The 17,824-nt window shown below is 44.0% G+C and overlaps 2 protein-coding genes across 3 annotated transcripts in view; both read left to right on the top strand.

Moving 5' to 3' along the window:
* Positions 1-17,824, top strand: part of LOC142159775 (uncharacterized) — a 274,567-nt gene that overhangs the window by 11,265 nt on the left and 245,478 nt on the right. The window lies entirely within an intron of this gene.
* LOC142159786 (uncharacterized) overlaps positions 1-17,824 on the top strand; it is a 164,864-nt gene that overhangs the window by 106,820 nt on the left and 40,220 nt on the right. The window contains exons 7-8 of the mRNA XM_075214513.1: positions 644-741; positions 15,527-15,605. Coding sequence (XP_075070614.1) covers positions 644-741; positions 15,527-15,605 — 177 coding nt within the window. The remainder of the gene's footprint in view (positions 1-643; positions 742-15,526; positions 15,606-17,824) is intronic.

The following is a 17,824-nucleotide window of genomic DNA, read 5'->3' as shown; positions in this document are numbered from 1 at the left end:
ATATAAACAATGTATTCTGTCACTGTGTGTTTCCTACAGATGGATCCAGTAACAGAGATACCCCAGAGAGATGTCCGCATCCTCTATATTCACAGGATGACACAGAGGAAACTCACAATATTCTACAGGACTATCAGGTAGATGGAATTGAGGGTCTCACAAAATACTACTATATTAAAATGACTTTTCCCTCTCTGATTTGTAGAATAGCTTTGTGGATCTTATACACTAATAATCTTCTGCTTACTCTCAATTCATTAAATCAGACATTATTGATGCTTGTTATTTTTATTGTTTTGTGGCTAATTTAGAGTTGTGACCTGATTGATATGAAAGTAGAAGATACAATCAGAGAAGAAGAGACGTATGTGCGGGGTGATCAGCAGTGTAAGGAGGAGGAAATCCCTACAGATATCAGCACAGATGAGTAATAAACACTAAAGACAGAAAAGAGTTACATTCTCCTTTGTAAGACCCATCAGAAAAATCATATACACACAGAGCCTGATTCAGAGTTAGACGAACGCCCGTTTGCGACTTTCATTTATCGTAAAGGAGAGAGCAGTTGTGAGGGTCATCTAGATACACAACATCTGATAATCAGATATAAACAATGTTTTCAGTCACTGTGTGTTTCCTACAGATGGATCCAGTAACAGAAATACCCCAGAGAGATGTCCCCGTCTTCTTTATTCTCAGGATCATACAGAGGAGAATCCCAGTATCCCACAGGAGTATCAGGTAAAATAATTGAGGTTCTCACCAAATGCAAAATGACACTAAATTATATTTTCTCTTTCATCCATCTGGGGGACACTCCTTAACCATGGGGTTGAGTCGGGGGGAGGAGTCTGGCACCCAAAGAGTTAACTTTTTTCAGCTGACAGCATATCACCCCCGCCAATTCCCACATACCTCAGTTTGAATTGGGTGCCCTTGGAAGAAGGTTGCACCTGAAGAGCTCCAAGAGAGACCGTGAACAGGGTTCACTGGTTATAGGTTTTTTCCTTTTCTTTTGCAGTTTTTTTCTTTTGACAGTGGCGAGAGGCTCCGTGCAAACGGAGCTGAGTCGTGGGAGAAGCGCCTGTCGGGGCGGGGGCGGCCCCGCTGACAGAGAGGTAAGAAGCGCTTCTCACAGCGGGAAGCAGTCGGCAAGAGACTCTCCCTGCTGATGCAGGACGGGCGCTGCCATTAGGCAGAGAGCGCCTTTACTGCTGAGGTTCCCCGGAAGCCAGCTGGAGTATACCAAGTTCCTCCTCCCATGGGGATGGCAGTGAATTCTTGAGGATGGCGCGCTTTGAGTAGCGCTAGCGGGGAACACATTCTAACAGGTTTTCCCCTAATATAAGAGAAAGGGCAAAACGCTGTTAAAGTAAACAACACAGAAGAAGAGCCAGTGGAAGGGGAATGTGTTTGAGGAACACCGCTCCCCCCCCCTCCTGCTGAGTGAGCACGTGGAAGATCCCTTTTGGCGCCAAAGTTCAAAAGGAGGACAGATGCAACAGTCATTTGGAGAGAAGTGCACTGTTGACACATATCTTCCACGCTAAGTATCACTTTGTTTCTTCTGTATATGCATGTGTATTATAAGACTATGAGGTGTTGAGAGAACTGTGTTTAAGGAAAACTATAAAGTTCTCCAAACCTGTCTCATTTAATCAGAAATACTATGATATGTTAAATAACCTAGTCTGTAATTTCTGATAAAGGTTGTGGAAGTGTTTGGGCGTGCCAAACATATTGTCTGTTCCAAATGTAATGCTAAATGGGCCCAGGTGTTCTGTGCTAAATGCAGTCATTACTGAAAAACCTGCTGCAGCCTTTCAGCTTGGCTAATTATACCTTATACTCTCTATATAGAGGAAAAGGAACAGAAATACTATCTTTTGACTGGTTCATAGATAAATATGTACCTGTATTTTGCGGTGTGGTAGCAAAATGTGAGAAAGATAAAGCAACAGGATTTCACCTAAGTAGAATGGTGAAATCGCTGTTAGCAGAGACACAGAAGGAGATTCCAGTGGTAGGGGAATGTGTTGAGAAGCACCTCTTCCCCTCCCCCGCTGAGTGAGCACGTGGAAGATCCCTTTTTGGCGCCAAGCTTTAAAAGGAGGACAGTTGCAGCAGTCATTTAAAGAGAAGTGCACTGTTGACACATATCTTCCCCGCTGAGTATCACTTTTATTTCTTCTGTGTGTATGTGTGTGCATGTGTAGACATGTATATTATAAGACAATGATGTGTTGAGAGAACTGTTGTTTATGAGAAAACTATAAAGTTCTCCAAGCCTGTCTTATTTAAATCAGAAATACTATGATATGTTAATATAACCTAATCTGTATTTTCTGATAAATTGGAGAAGTGTTTGTGAATTTTGAAACGTGATTTAGTTTTTCTTATCTTGTGATGGCAGATAAAAGCAAAACAACACATACCAAAAATAATGTCTGTTCAAAATGTAATGTTAAACTAACAAGTGAACGGCTGGATCAGGGGGGGCTCTGTGCAGCCTGCACTGTGGCTCCTGTGAAACAGCCTATAGACACCTCCACCATAACGGTAGATCCTCCTGAGTGGGCGGCTGCCTTAACACAGGGAGTTAATACCCTTGTAAATCTGTTATCTAAACCAGTTGAGATCCCAGCTACATCTGTGGTTTCTCAGGGTATAACAGTATGAATGACAGATGAGTCATTTTCCCCAGGGGTCGGTGTATTTCCCTCCCCAGCCCTCCCGGGGGTTTCCCAGATGGGAGAGGTGGGTTGGTCAGCGGTGGCTAAAGGCCTGGACCGGCTTACCCATCTACTGGAGAACCCCAGACACAAGCGTAGTGTTAAAAGACATAGACAAACAGCTAAAGCGCTGTGGTCAGTGTCAGACTCTGAGAGTTCCTCAGAGGAGGAGGGGGAATTGTTGGACGATTCAGATGTGTCCATTATAGAGTCAGAAGGAAACTCTAGACACCAGGGTATGGACGACCTGGTAAGAGCAATTCGTCAGACCCTGGGGTTTGCTAAAGTAGAGGAGACGAAGTCCTTGGACCGCTCCCTCTTTAAGAAAGCTTCTAAGCAGGTGGTCAGGTTCCCTCCCTCAGTTGAGTTGAGGGATATTGTAGAGGCCTCTTGGAAATATCCAGATAAAAGGTTCTCTATGCCAAGGAAGTTTGGCGTATTGTATCCTCTTCAGGAAGAGGATATGACCCGTTGGTAACAGGTGGCAAAGGTAGATACACCTGTGGCGAGATTGGTTCGTCAGACTACACTACCTGTACCCGGGTCAGCGACCTTACAGGACGCGACTGACAAGAAATTAGAATCCCTGCTGAAGTCGATCTTCTCGGCCGCCGGTATTAGCCTCAGGCCAGCATTGCCCTCTACCTGGGTAGCTAGGGCCATGGAAGTCTGGGCCGGGCAGTTAGAGTCTGCCTTGCAGGATTCAGATTTACTGCCTCTGGCCATGCAGCTAAGGGAGGCAGCAGGCTATGTATATGAAGCTGCCCATAATTCGGCCTCCATAGCTTCGTCTATTTCAGCTACAGCTGTAGTAGCTAGAAGGGCGTTATGGTTAAGGGCTTGGAATGCGGATTCAGAGTCTAAACGATCATTAGAATCCATCTCGTATACGGGTGGGATGTTATTTGGTCCAGAATTAGACTCTTGGATTTTACAGGCTTCAGGGGGCAAGTCATTGCCTGTAAATACTCCAAGACCTAGGGCTAGGCCTAGGTTTAGTTCTTTCAGACAGCCTCCTTACGGGGGCGGGTCTGGCAGAGGCCAGACTACCAGTCCAGGGGCCATGGAATCCAGGAGACAGTCCCGTAGGGGAAGGTCATCCTTTGCCCCTGTGGCGCGGAGAGCTTATTCCGCCAAGCTGCCGGATAGACCAGCAGCATGACTACCACCCACCTCTGGTTCCAGACGGTGGGGTGGGAGGACGGCTGCTTGGGTTTGCCCTGCAGCAGACAGGGTCCTCGGTAGATGAGTAGGTCCAAAATATCGTGATAGAATTCATGGGACCAGCTCACCTCAGGTTTTGAAAAAAGTTACCTCGCTGGCTTCTGTCAAATCAGAAAGAGATCAGGGCTGTCGATTTGCTTCGTTCAGACGAAGCTATACAGGCTTAGAATGTCCAGTAAGGGAAAAGGTTTTAGTAACACCCATTCAGGGTGCTAAGGCTAGACGAGTTGTTCAGTCTATGACCGAACTTCTAGAGTCTGAAAGGGTCACAGAGAATCCCTTGTCTAAGAATGAGTTTCTTAAGACTAGTGAGGGACTTGGTACGCAGCAGAAGGTTGTCTACACAGGAAAAGTTGAGGTCCTAGATGGAGTCGACAGGCAGGATCCTGTCAGACAAGAGGCTGTCAGTAGCCAGGTCGTTGAAGCTGCTGGGAAAGATGGTGACATCTTTCGCGACCTTACCCTGGGCAGGGTCCCACCCCAGAGGAGCATTCCCGTGTTCGAGGTACCAGTGGAGGAGGTAGGTCCTCAGCTGGTGGTTGCTGGAAGAGAACCGAACAAAAGACAGGGAGGACCCTCAGACTCCTGGAACAAAGACAAATAAATATTTGCACGTAGTGAGAGCATTACGTATATATGTTAAGAGATCTGCAAAGATACGTAAGACAGAGTCTCTATTTGTGTTGTTTGACTTTTCCAAACGGGGATGGCCAGCATCTAAGCAAACTATTGCCAGATGGCTTACCCTGACTATCAGGGAGGCTTATGTCCGTATTAATCTCCCTGTGCCGAAACGTATTGTTGCCCATTCTACCTGGTCGGTTGGGGCGTCTATGGCGGCTCGTAATGGAGCCACGGCGGACCATCTGTGCAGAGCAGCCACCTGGTCCTCGGTCCATACCTTTACGAAATTCTACCAATTTAATATATTTGCGTCTGGGGACGCCTCCTTTGGCCGTAGTGTTCTGCGTGCAAGGAGATCAGAGCGGTCCCACCCTTCAGAGGGATTGCTTTTGTAAGTCCCCATGGTCAAGGAGTGTCCCCCAGATGGATGAAAGAGAAAACGGGATTTATACTTACGATAAATCTTTTTCTCTGAGTCCATCTGGGGGACACTCCGATCCCCCCCGTCTTTTCGTTGTTTTGTCTCCACTCCCCCCTCTGTTGAGTGGTGTGTCTTGGTTGATTGGCCTATCTTCCTAATGGCTTTTGTAATCAAACTGAGGTTTGTGGGAATTGGCGGGGGTTATATGCTGTCAGCTGAAAAAAGTTAACTCTTTGGGTGCCAGACTCCTCCCCCCGACTCAACCCCATGGTTAAGGAGTGTCATACAGATGGACTCAGAGAAAAAGATTTATCGTAAGTATAAATCCCGTTATCTGTATATAAGCTGTGTGGATCTTATACACTATTATACTTTTGTTTAGTCTCAGTTCCTTAAATTAGACATTATTAAATATGTCTATTGTTTAGAGGGTTATATAGGGTGTATATGTGATTGAAATTAAAGTTGAAGTTATAGAGGAATATAATGAGCATGTAAAACCAGTATGTGACATTAATAAACATGACAGGCTGTGTATTACTCAGCTGAATGTACGTGTAATAACTGGATACATAAACTAAATATGTCCACCCTGCTCGCTCTCACTCCTCTGCAGCAGGATAACATGTTAGGGGGGAGGTGCTTCTCTATCTAAGGAGGAAGAGTTTGATTGACAGCTTGGCAGACTTTCTGTGCAGAAATACATTGTGTGAATTTGTGTGAATTGGTTGATTCCTACACACAGGAGAGAGCAGTGACGTAGATGAGGGAGGAGCAGCAAGTGTCTGTAATGGAGTGGGTGATACGGTACAGGGTATATAGTATATTTTAGAATGTCAGGGTAACACTAAATAATATATTTTCTCATTCATCCTATTTTTAGGACACTGCTTCACCATGTTTTTTTTAATTTACTTTATTCCTAAGCAGGCTGTTTGGGCAGAGACTATAGTGTTGTCAATGAGCTCACTGCTTGAGAGACGGCATAACTGCTAGTTCAACGCTTTTCTGCTGTTCCCACCTCTTATTTTCATGGCTCCCTTGGGGGTTCACCTGGTCACCAGAGAGGATAGCGAATGTGGCAACAAGCATAGCGCTGGCTAAACGAACTGCACTCCATTAGCGGTGGGACCAACTAGACAGCCCCTGTCCCTTCATATGTCAGGCTGGCTGTGGTCCTGTATTGGAACGGAAGAGCAGGACATCCGGTTGCTGGGTAGAGAGGTCACTTGGAGTCCACTATCGAGTAATTCCCACACCCGGAATGACATGGAAAGGGGAACTGTCCTATGTACAGCACCATGTCTTCACTGAGCCAATGAGGTTGTGCTTTCCCCAGTGTAACTCCTCCTCAGCAAAAGCCCGCCAGAAATCAGTCTGCTGATCACTTCTGCGGGGCAAAATATCTATCTACTATGCTTATGCTACTTTGCAACCAACTCTGAACTTGGGAATTGTTTAGCATTGGAGTATTTGATATATTAGGTAGACTATTGTTAGATATAGTGTGATCTGTGTGTGTGCTCTCATTTCTGATATAGATATTGCCACTCTGTCCTGTCACTGTGCTCTCTCCTCCTGTCTAGACAATGGTAAAGAATCCTGTGTGTTCCGCTATTATAATGATATTATCTTTGAGCTTATGAATAACTAATCTCATTAATTACTGGGATATAATGTAGTTTGCGACTTTTTCGGCCAACTGTTAACAAGGAATCCCAGTTGTTATGCTTGCGCATCCCAACTAGAAATCCGTAAGAGAGACCTACGCAATTCTTTTGTGTGACCAAACTTTATACTATCTAAGTATTACACATCTATCTCCACGTCAGATAACGCACCATTATGTGTTACTCGCTAAATAAATACCAATCTGTGATGTACTTCACTATACTACATTATCTGTATGGACATATCATCCATTCATCCTTTCTCTCTGCCCTCCATGATTGCCTCATCACAGGCACATATAGGAGCTCATTCACAGGCACATGGGGGTAAATGTATCAAGGGTCCGATTTTTTTTTTTCCCAGCATTTTAAAATGGCAGGAAATCGCGGGTGATGACCCGCAATTTTAGTCCTCAAGTCGCCACATGTATTAAACTGCGATTTTTACTCTAAACTTCAAAATCGCTGGTCATCTCTGGTGATTTGCTGCGATGTCAAACACTCCCGTGTTTAGCTAACTCTCCTGTGTTGTCCTCATCTAGCTGTGAGATTAGTAAATACATCACTGTTACAGTGGTCTGTCTATAGCAGTGATGGCTAACCTGTTACACTCCAGGTGTTTGTGAAACTACAAGTCCCAGCATGCTATGCGAGCTATCAGCTAGTTATGTACTGGCAAAGCATGCTGGGGATTGTAGTTTTGCAACACCTGGAGTGTCACAGGTTAGCCATCACTGGTCTATAGAGTCGGAGGTCCGGCGGCTGTTAAAAGTTGAAAAATAGATAAAAGTTTAAAAAAAAAAAAAAAAAAGCGTGGGGCCATTATTAACCCTAGTGCTGCCAGCCTACTGCTGGTTCGTGATAATCGGATTTTTTTTTTGCGTGGGGTCCGCCCGATTTCCACAGATCCAGCATTAGGCAAACCAGCCTGGGGTGGGTGGCACTATAGCAGGGGGACACGCGGCAGGGGTCCCCCCTGCCATAATGGCAACCAACCCCAGGCTGTTCAGCGCTTGGCTGGATTCCCTAGGGAGTGGGGTCTGCCAAAAAAATAACAAACGAGCGGGCCCCCACTCTAAGGACACCCAGCCCAGTGCTGAAAGCACTAGGGCTCTTCCTACACACCTGGGCGGTGGGTGTAGGGTAATAACGGCGATATAATGTAAAGAAACTAACGCCATCTTGTTTTGTGTAACTACAAGTCCAACCCAGCCCGGGCTGCCATAAACAGTATGGGCATGCTGATGCTTTTATAACTTCAAGTACCAGCATACCCATGGCAGCCAGGGCATGCTGGCACTTGGAGAACTGTAGTTCGACAAAACAAAATGTTTACAAAACCCCAACACCGTCTTTAAAACTACATACATTTAATAAAAATAATAAAACCCCCAATAAATGCAATACACACCCTCATTCATACCACATAAATTTATTAAAAATAAGAAAACCCTGCAATCGCTTAGCTTCCTTCTCTCCTACTCCTTCGATTGTAGTATCCTTATGGTCTAACCCAGCCTTTACTGGGTTATTTATGTATACAAAATGGTATACATATAATGGTATACGCTCTATGTATACAAATTGGGCAGGTAGAGGCAAACTGCTGTTACTCAACCATATAACCAGAACAGCAATATTTCCACTATTGTCGGAGTTAGTGGAACAGTGCGGCTTTGTTCCGAGACCGTTCCATCAGTATCTTCAGATTAGGCACTACCACCAAACAGTCAAAGCTCAACTCTCTTCCAGACCACCCACCACATTTCTCTTCTTTATAATACCTTACTTCCTGTCACTCCGCCTGTTAAGGATCGCTTTCAGACGCAGTGGGAGCCTGACCTGGGGACTGTACTAGATGAGGAAGAAAGGTCGGATGTATTTGATGGTACGGCTCACTGTTCTATAAATGTCCGCAATAAAGAAAATGCTAACAAGCTGTTACATAGATGGTATTATGTCCCCTCGAGATTGCAAAAAATATATCCACAGACCAGCGCTGATTGTTGGAGAAACTGTGGTCAGACGGGAACATTCATGCATATATGGTGGGACTATATGGAGATCCGTCCATATTGGGCAGCAGTTCTTGCATTGGCCTCAGCAATCCTAAATGCTCACATAACACCTGACCCTAACCACATTTTACTACCACTATCCCTCCCAGACCTCACCATATCTGCGCACAAGCTCCTCAGGCACATCATCAGTGCTGCCACATGTCAAATAGCGGCCTCTTGGAAAAGCTCCACACCACCAACACTTCAGATGGTCTGCAGTCGGATCTGGCATACTTACCAGATGGAACACATTACCAGTGTGCTGAGGGGCTCCTCTGTCTCCTTCTACAAAGTCTGGTCCTCATGGGCCTTATATCACAATCAACCTCCACTCCAGTTCTAGTGGAATCTAAGCATGGAAAGATATTCCTAAGCAAGCACATTTTTTCTCTTACTTGATGCGTGAAACATTTACCCCCCCCCCCATCCCTCCCTCTGGTCCCTACATACCCCCCCTCCCCTCTATACCCTATAATTTTGAAATGTTAAAACAACATCTTTACTGTATTAGATAAATATACAATTATCTCCCGAGTAGGAGAGAACCATGAGAGTGTTTAAGTGTCCTTTTGTATGTGAACACGTGTTATCTATTACTGAATAACCTCTCGAGATTCTGTAATGCCTTTTCTATCGAAAAGATTTTTCTAATAAAAAGTTAAAAAAAAAAATAAGAGAACCCCAAAATACTTACCAATCTCAATTCTTCTTCTTTCGTCAGCAGCTTTTAATCCAAAAATGCTGGAAATACCATGTCCCAAATAAATTATAATTCCAAATGTCCAGTTTGAAATGTCCCCAAATAAATAGCTCTGGAGAATGTCACATAGGTTGGGTAGGGAGAGCCCTGGTTGGGTAAGCGACAGGAGGACATCATCTGCAAAGAGTGAGATCTTGGAGTTCGTATTGCGCACCCTAACCCCCTGTATGCTAGGGTTAGATCTAATTTGGGAAGCCAGGGGTTCGATTATTAGAGTGAATATCAGAGGGATAAGGGGGCAACCCTATTGTGTTCCATTTCGAATGATGAGTGATTCTGAGGAAGTACCATTAATCAAGACTTTAGCAGTAGAGATTTTAGCAGTAGGGGTGGTGTATGATGCTAGGACGCCAGTGAGGAAGTCGCCAGCCAAGCCGAAAGGACTCGAGCTGCCTTCATAAAGTCCCAGGAGATCCTATCAAATGATTTTTCGGCATCTAGAGAGAGTATAATTGAGTATACCAATGGCACGTCTGGTATTGTTCCTTGTCTGGCGTCCTGGAATAATATCTACTTGGTCATAGTAGATTAGAGAGAGAAGGAAAGTATTCAGATGGTTTGCTAGGATTTTAGCATAGATATTCAAATCAGGATTGAGGAGGGAAATTGGCCTATAGCTAGCACAGTGGAGCGGATCTTTACTGTCTTTAGGGATAACTATGATTTTGGCCTCAAGCATTTCTGATGGGGGGTCGCCTCGGAGGGTGTTGTGATACAGGGATTTGAGGTGAGGGGCCAGTAATTTCTTGTAGTATGCTACCATGCAGCCGTCGGGCCCTTTTTTTTGTCCCTCGATAGTTTGATGGAACTCGTCTATCGAGATCTCTCCATTGAGAAGTGTGTGAGCTTGGTGGGATAATTTAGGTAACATGACTTTAGCAAGAAAGTCAGTGATCAGGGTGGAGGGAGCACTCAGTGTTGGAGAGGTAGCGGAAGCCGGGAGGTTATAAAGAGCGGTGTAATAATGTGAAAATGCTGCTCTAATATGTGCTGGGTCGTGAGTTAGCTGGTAATGGGAAGCACGGATAGCAATAATATTTCTATGAGTTCTAGCTGCACGTAGGGGTGACACAAGAATTTTATCACCTTTGTCTCCTTTTTCATAAAAGGTCTGACTGAGCCATTTAAGACTTTTGGCTGCTTTTTTAGAGAGGAGGTGTCACGACTTTCACTAGGAATATCACTGACTGGTATTAGCACAACTAAACTGAGAGGCGTGGAGTCTAACGCACCACCGGTGTTCGCCAGGTACCCCCGCAAGGAGGTTTGGGCTTTGCTGTGTGTGATGTGCAGGTCGCGGTTCTTCCAGATAGTTACCAGCGCAGTGAATGGAGAGTAGTCAAACAGACCGAGTCGAAACCAGAGGAGCGCAGTACAACGGAGAGAAGGCAAATCGTAGTCCGGAACAGTCCAAGGGTCAAAACCAGTGCGGGCAGCGAAGTACAAGGGATGATCCGGAAGAGAAGTCAAACTATAACCAAGGAGTCAATACACAGGAGTAACACAGGAACAACAATTCTGGAGCTGGAAGAACCAATACTCTGGCATTAGACATGTGTCAGAGGCTGCTTTATATACCCTAAGGTGCCTGCTGATTGAGTTAGGGAGATTTTGGCGGTCAGACATGCTGGCTGCAGACAGGTGAGCAGAGATAGCGTTCTGCTGCTAGGCAACAGGACGCGGATTGCGGAGAGAAGGTGTCCGCGCTCTCCACAGGCGCCGGAGACGGCACGTGACAGGAGGAGGTTTAGCCTGGCTCTGGTTTTCCGGAGGGCTGTCAGGTTTACAGGGTCCAGGGCCGCTTTGTGTTGGGCTTTGAAGTTTGATGGAGAGCTCATTGGTTTGGGCAAGGTATTCTTTTTTGTGCCTGAAGGTCATGCTGATCAGGTGTCCCCTCAGGACCACTTTGTGCGCTGTCCACAGTGTGGATTTGGAGACTTCTGGAAGATCATTTCTAGTCTTAATCTGAGATACTGTTTGCGCATTGTGAAGAAGGGAGTCATTAGGACGCCAGGTCATTGGGTGGGGCCGAGGTAAGAGGCCTGAGATGTCAATTGTAAAGGGAACATGATCAGACCAGGTCAATGGGTGGATCTGGCCTGCCTGGAGGTTTAGGGCCAGGTCATGGCTGAGCATGATCATATCTAAGTGGGCGTTTGATTGGTGGGGTGATGAATAAAATGTGTAGTCGCATGTAGACGGCTCCTTCACTCTCCAAGAGTCATAGAGAAGCTGGTATTTTATGAGACTAAGAAGGGATTTACTGTATTGTGGGTCCACTGAAAGCGGAACAATGGCTTCCGAGGCAGAACGGTCCATAGCGGCGTTCAGGATAGTACAAAAGTTGCACGCTTAAAAAAAGATCCCCCTGTCTAAATTGGGTCAGTAGAGCATCTAGCTTGATGAAGGTTGGCGTTGGTTAGGGGCATAAACATTTACTAGAGTACAGAGCTTGTTGTTTAGCTTATCTATCAAAATGAGATAACGTCCGTCTTTGTCAGCGATTGAATTGTCGAGTTCAAATGTTTAAGGGTGACGTGACGTTTACTTGTTTTCTTGGGGACAGTTTAACCCTTTTACATTAAGACCTAAGTTAAGTCCTAAGACCCATGTGCGATGAGAGAGAGGTAGATAGAATAGGTGCGTGAGATGGAAGAATGAGGTAGGAGGTCTGAGTAGAACTGTGGTGGTGTCAGGGGGTCTCTTGGGACACACAGTGGTCTATTTGAGTGAGGAAGGGGGCAAGGAGGAGGGAAGGGGGAGTAAGGTGGTCACGTGGCAGAGTAGGCCGGGACCTGTGGTGCAGACATTGGGAGGGGAGGCTATGAGGCGATAAGGCACATAGGTCAGCAAAGGAACCTATACCTCCAGGAGGGTGTTGCAGAACATCCAAAGGATGCATCAAGAGGGTCCAAATAGTAGGGGCGGAGTGCGCACCCTCCTAGGTTTTCTGAGATGGGCAGCTGGAGATGGGAGAATTTTGAAGTAATGAGCGGAGCAGCTGGGTAGTATAGAGTGAAAACATGGAAGAGGGGCTTAGAGTAGGGGGTAGTAAAGGGTGGGAGATAGAAGGGGGAGAGGCGGTGGGGAGCAGATAAATATGTGTAGCATAACACAAATAATACAACTAGTTGTTTAAACTATACAGAATAAAGTTATATTACATTAACTCATAATGAACTAAACAACATAACACATGGTGCTCTAATATCACACCTCCCAGAGGGCATCTGGAGAAAAAGAGAAAAGATGCCTATTGACCGTGCGGGCGTCATGGTGGCGGCTCGAACGGCAAATATGATAGGGAGCTGTAAATAGAGGACGCCCCCAGAGGCATGGAAATAAATAAGAACTGTTGGGTGCTGAGAGTCTAGGGGACCAGCCCTCAATAAAGGGGGGAACCTGAAACAGAATCTAAGGCACAACAGATAGCAACAAACAACAATAACATCATAACATAGTGAGAACATATAAGTCTGACCTATCAACAGTGAATTAACCTGAACAGATAGATGGAGGGTTCCCAGAGTCAAGATTGACGGAATAGGGCTCTATATCTAAAGGACGAGCGGGGTCCCAAAGAAAGTGGGAGTCCCTAAGTGATATGTAGCCTGGAATATGGGCACTCTGTATGGTGGAAGAGGTAACCCATAGTGGGGCCCGACAGATAAGATCATACAAAAGCAGCATAATAACGCAATAACCTCTAAAACAGGCAAATCAACAGTAAGATAAACCAGATTGATAAATAGAAGGTCTCCAATAACAAGAATGTCAGTTTAGGACCATGAGTCTAAGGCACAAGTGAAATTCCACGGTAGGAATGGGTTCCTAAGTAGCATATAGTCATCCCTTCTTCCGTGGAAAATCCTGGGATCGACCAATGGAAAAAGGGAATGAACGGAAGAGGGAGACAAAAAGGAGAAACCTGAAAAAACGAATCAAGTCCCCGAGGATCCAGTACAAGAGAGTCTGGCTAGCCTCTATGGTGACTATTGCTTCCTGTATTACGGCTGTAATTCGCCGGGCATATCATGGTCTGGGCAGCCTGTGTCAGATAATCTTAGGGCTTACTGCATGGGATCGGTGATTGCTTCCTGGGCGGCACGACATGGTGCCTCAACTGAGGAGCTGTGTTGGGCAGGCACCTGGTTCTCCATTCACACTTTTACATGGTTTTACATGTTTCATGTGTTTATATCAGGGGATACTAGGTTTGGGAGAAAAGCGCTTTGTGCCATTCCTTCTGAGCGTTCCCATCCTTTATGGCGGATTTGGGACGTCCCCAATGTACTCTGTGTCCCACTATTGGATGTCGGAAAAAATAGGATTTTTATATTTGTGTAAAAAGTTTCTCTTTGTCCATTGGGGGACAATGCTCTAGTTTCTCCTTTTGTGAGACATGTTGAGGTTTTTTTTTGTTCAAGAGAATGTTGTTTTCCTCTTTCACTGTTGTTTTGCTCTTTTTATATGTCTCTTTTTCTGTGGGCTTGGTTAAACATAAACTGAAGCCTAAACAGGAAGAGAGGCATAGGGGGGATGAACTTAGGGCTAGATATCAACTCTATTAAAGTGCCCAACACCTATTCTCACTACACTACCCCAATGTACCTGATACCCCCCAGTGGAGTAAGAGAGAGGATTTTGCGTAACTATAAAAATCCTATTATTATCCCTTAGAGTAGATGCAAAGTGGAATTTCTAGCAATAGCTAGCTCACTACTTAACCCTAAAACCAGAGATTCCTAGGGGCCAATAATTAAAGAAGAAAACACAAAATAGAATTTTAAAAAATAAATATTAAAGCCATTTAGCACGGGTGTGACAGGATGGACCGCCTATGCCACCCTGTCTGTTGTTGCTGGGAACCGGCTGGCCTTACTTTGCCACCGTTCCCTTTCGTTATCCCAAATGCGCCCTCTTGCCGCAGTAGGAGGGGCTTACACGTGCTGCCACCACTGGACTCCTTATCGGCATCCTGTACCGGGTTTCTTCTGGGTAATTCACGCTGCGAGTGTACCCCGTTACTGGTGTACCTGGGCTGGTACTCCTGACCTCTTACTATGGATCAGGGAAGCTGTGGATGGATCCCACCTGACCTATCACACTGACCAGGGCTGCATGGGTAGCAGACAGAGCAGTGGTAATGGAAAAGTTTGTGTGCAAACCTCAGAGACAGCTGGAGAACGGATTAGATTCTAATCTGCTGGTCACAGGAATACAGCAATATTGAAGATGTTTCCAAGCAGGTCTTTGAAGCAAGATGTTTATTTGCTCACACTGGTTAAAGGTACCAGTGAGCAGGTCAGATGAATTCAGAAGAACAGGTTTCCAATACAAGTTAGTGCCTTTTACATAGTTCAGACACAGGCTATTTTTAGCATCAGGATATAACCTGTTTACACAAACATGGATTTGCATGCATTGCAAAGCCAATAATATTTACACTTCGCTATGGCATTCTTAAAAACCTTGCTGTAATATCCTGCATTTTATGTCAGAGGCAGGATATATACTAGCAAGTCAAAAGGTCTATCTGACATGAATACCTTCTTCAGACAGTCGCCGAATACACATTCCCACAGAACAACAAAAACCCAAAACAAGCCACTTCCCCACATCACAATACACCAAAGGCTTTGTAAACAAAGGCTCATTGTATCAGATATATACAGCAGACATAATACAGAGACTAAGCAGAAAAAACACATTTTCTACCCAGGTCTCAGAAACAACGATCTCCTATCTCAAAATATACACAATATTAAAAATAAGTGCATTGGCAATTTATATAAATAAGCGCCCTGCGCTATTCCCTTAAATAAATTCATACCGTAAGCTGTTTATATGTGATCCAGTCACAACGGGTTTCTCTATTTTTAAAAAAAAAATAAATTTTTTTTTTATTTATTTTTTTAAATGTTGATATTTCATACTCATCCCCACCAAGTGATGTGTCTGGGTGATGATTGTATCTTTGTGTGTGTTAGGTTTCTATAAGGTGTGAGGATGTCACTGTCTATTTCTCCATGTAGGAGTGGGAGTATTTAGAAGAACACAAGGCTCAGTACAAGGACGTGATGATGGAGAATCACCAGCCCCTCTCATCACTGGGTAAGAGAAGATTTAACCATATCCCTGTCTGTGTGTATAGGAGATGCTTTCACTACATGTAACAATATATATATATATGTGTATAGTGGGAATTGTTTATAGTTTGTAGTTGAATTTGCCCATGTGCTCTGCTTAGGAAGTAGATGTGTGCATTACAACACAGTTTTTCTCCACTAAAAAGTAAACTAACATTACCAGTCAGGGTCCACACTCTTTCCTCATGGTTCCAATTCCCCCTGCTACCCTACACTTACACCGTTATAGGAGCTGCTTATATGCTTAAATTTTCAACCGTTGTTGCAAAATCTGATTATGCATTTGCTACAAGTAGAGAGATCTACGCATTTCCAGTGATTAGCTACCAAACATTTGGCCGCATTGATAATTTGTAGAGATAAATTTGACTGTTTGTCCAGACCCTCAACGACAAACATAGAAGGAAAACCAGGGGGTAATTGCATCAAAGTGAGATTCTAAAAAAATGGCCACTTATTGCAGCGGCATCAAAGCCTAAGGGTGACCCTCTCCTATTGTCTGAAGCCCCTGGGATTCCTCTTGATACTATAGTAGTGGTGATGAACACTATAATGGCTTCTGTGGAGGAGCGGTAGAGGGGAGGACGAGGTGATGATGGGGGACTTGCTGACAAGTAATTCTGTAGAGTTTGGAAGGTCCCTGGATGCTGTGGTGTAGGGGCCATGGCTTTGTTTTGGTTAAAGCTGAAAGCCACAATCCCTGATAATACATAAGCAATAGTCAATGGGATTTATATTCTTGTTTCACAGAATTAATAGTGAGGGTAAAATAAAATTTCATAGAGCTAACCACCATTCATTTTTCCTAACAGAACTACACAAAGATCCATCTTCTCTTATTAAGGAGGAACCTGTATCACGTGAAGAAGGAAATCTCCCACACACTGACATTTATACACCCACAAATCATACACAATATACATCTACTCTTATTGAAGTGAAATTGGAATCTTCTTTCACTGGAGAACAAAGTTTTAATAACCTCAGCTATGTTAGTAGCCAGAGGAAAAATGTGAATGATCACAGTGTAGACAAATCTTGGACTTGTTCTGAATGTGGGAAGTGTTTTACTAGGAAAAGAAACCTTCTTGTACATCAAAGGATTCACACAGGAGAAAAACCATATTCTTGCTCTGAATGTGGAGAATGCTTTACAACGAAATGGAAACATCTTTACCATCAGAGATGTCACACAGTAAGTAAAAAACTTTTCCCACACACTTGCTCTGAGTGTGGTAAATGTTTTTCCTATAAATCAACTTTTGTTCAACATCAGAGAAGTCATACAGGAGAGAAACCTTTTTCTTGTTCCCAGTGTGGTAAATGTTTTTCCTATAAATCAACTTTTGTTCAACATCAGAGAACTCATACAGGACTGAAACCTTTTTCTTGTTCGGAGTGTGGTAAATGCTTTTCTTTTAGACCAAATCTTATTGAGCATCAGAGAATTCACACAGGAGAGAAACCTTTTTCTTGTTCGGAGTGTGGTAAATGTTTTTCTTTTAAATCATATGTTGTTGTACATCAGAGAGTGCATACGGGACAAAAACCATATTCTTGCTCTGAATGTGGGAAATCATTTAATAGTAAATCACATTACAATACACATCAGAAAATTCACACAGATGAGAAACCATATGCTTGCTCTGAATGTGGGAAATCATTTAAGAGTAAATCAGGTTGCAATAAACATCAGAAAATTCACACAGATGAGAAACCATGTTCTTGCTCTGAATGTGGGAAACGTTTTTCATGTCAATCAAATCTTATTAAACATCAGCGAATTCACACAGGAGAGAAACCATATTCTTGCTCTGAATGTGGGAAAGCTTTTAGCCAGAAACAAAACCTTTATATGCATCAAAGACTTCACACAGGGGAGAAACCATATACCTGCTCCGAGTGTGGGAAAACTTTTAACCAGAAACATAACCTTTATATGCATCAGAAACTTCACACACTAGTGAAACCATATTCTTGCTCTGAATGTGGGAAAGGTTTTACAAATAAAGCATCCTTACTTAAACATCAAAGAAGTCACAAATGAGAGGACATACATTTGCTCTGAGTGTGGAAAAGGATTTAACCAGAAATCAAACTTTGTTCCACATCAGAACATTCACACCGAGTTTACCAATATTTGTGTTCTCAGTTGGGAAAATGTTTACGCAGGAAATCAAGCTT

The sequence above is a fragment of the Mixophyes fleayi genome, chromosome 6 (genome assembly GCF_038048845.1).
Source record: "Mixophyes fleayi isolate aMixFle1 chromosome 6, aMixFle1.hap1, whole genome shotgun sequence".
NCBI classification, from domain to species: domain Eukaryota; kingdom Metazoa; phylum Chordata; class Amphibia; order Anura; family Limnodynastidae; genus Mixophyes; species Mixophyes fleayi.
Note: the sequence above shows the minus strand (reverse complement) of the source record. Positions and strands in the feature narration are given on the sequence as shown.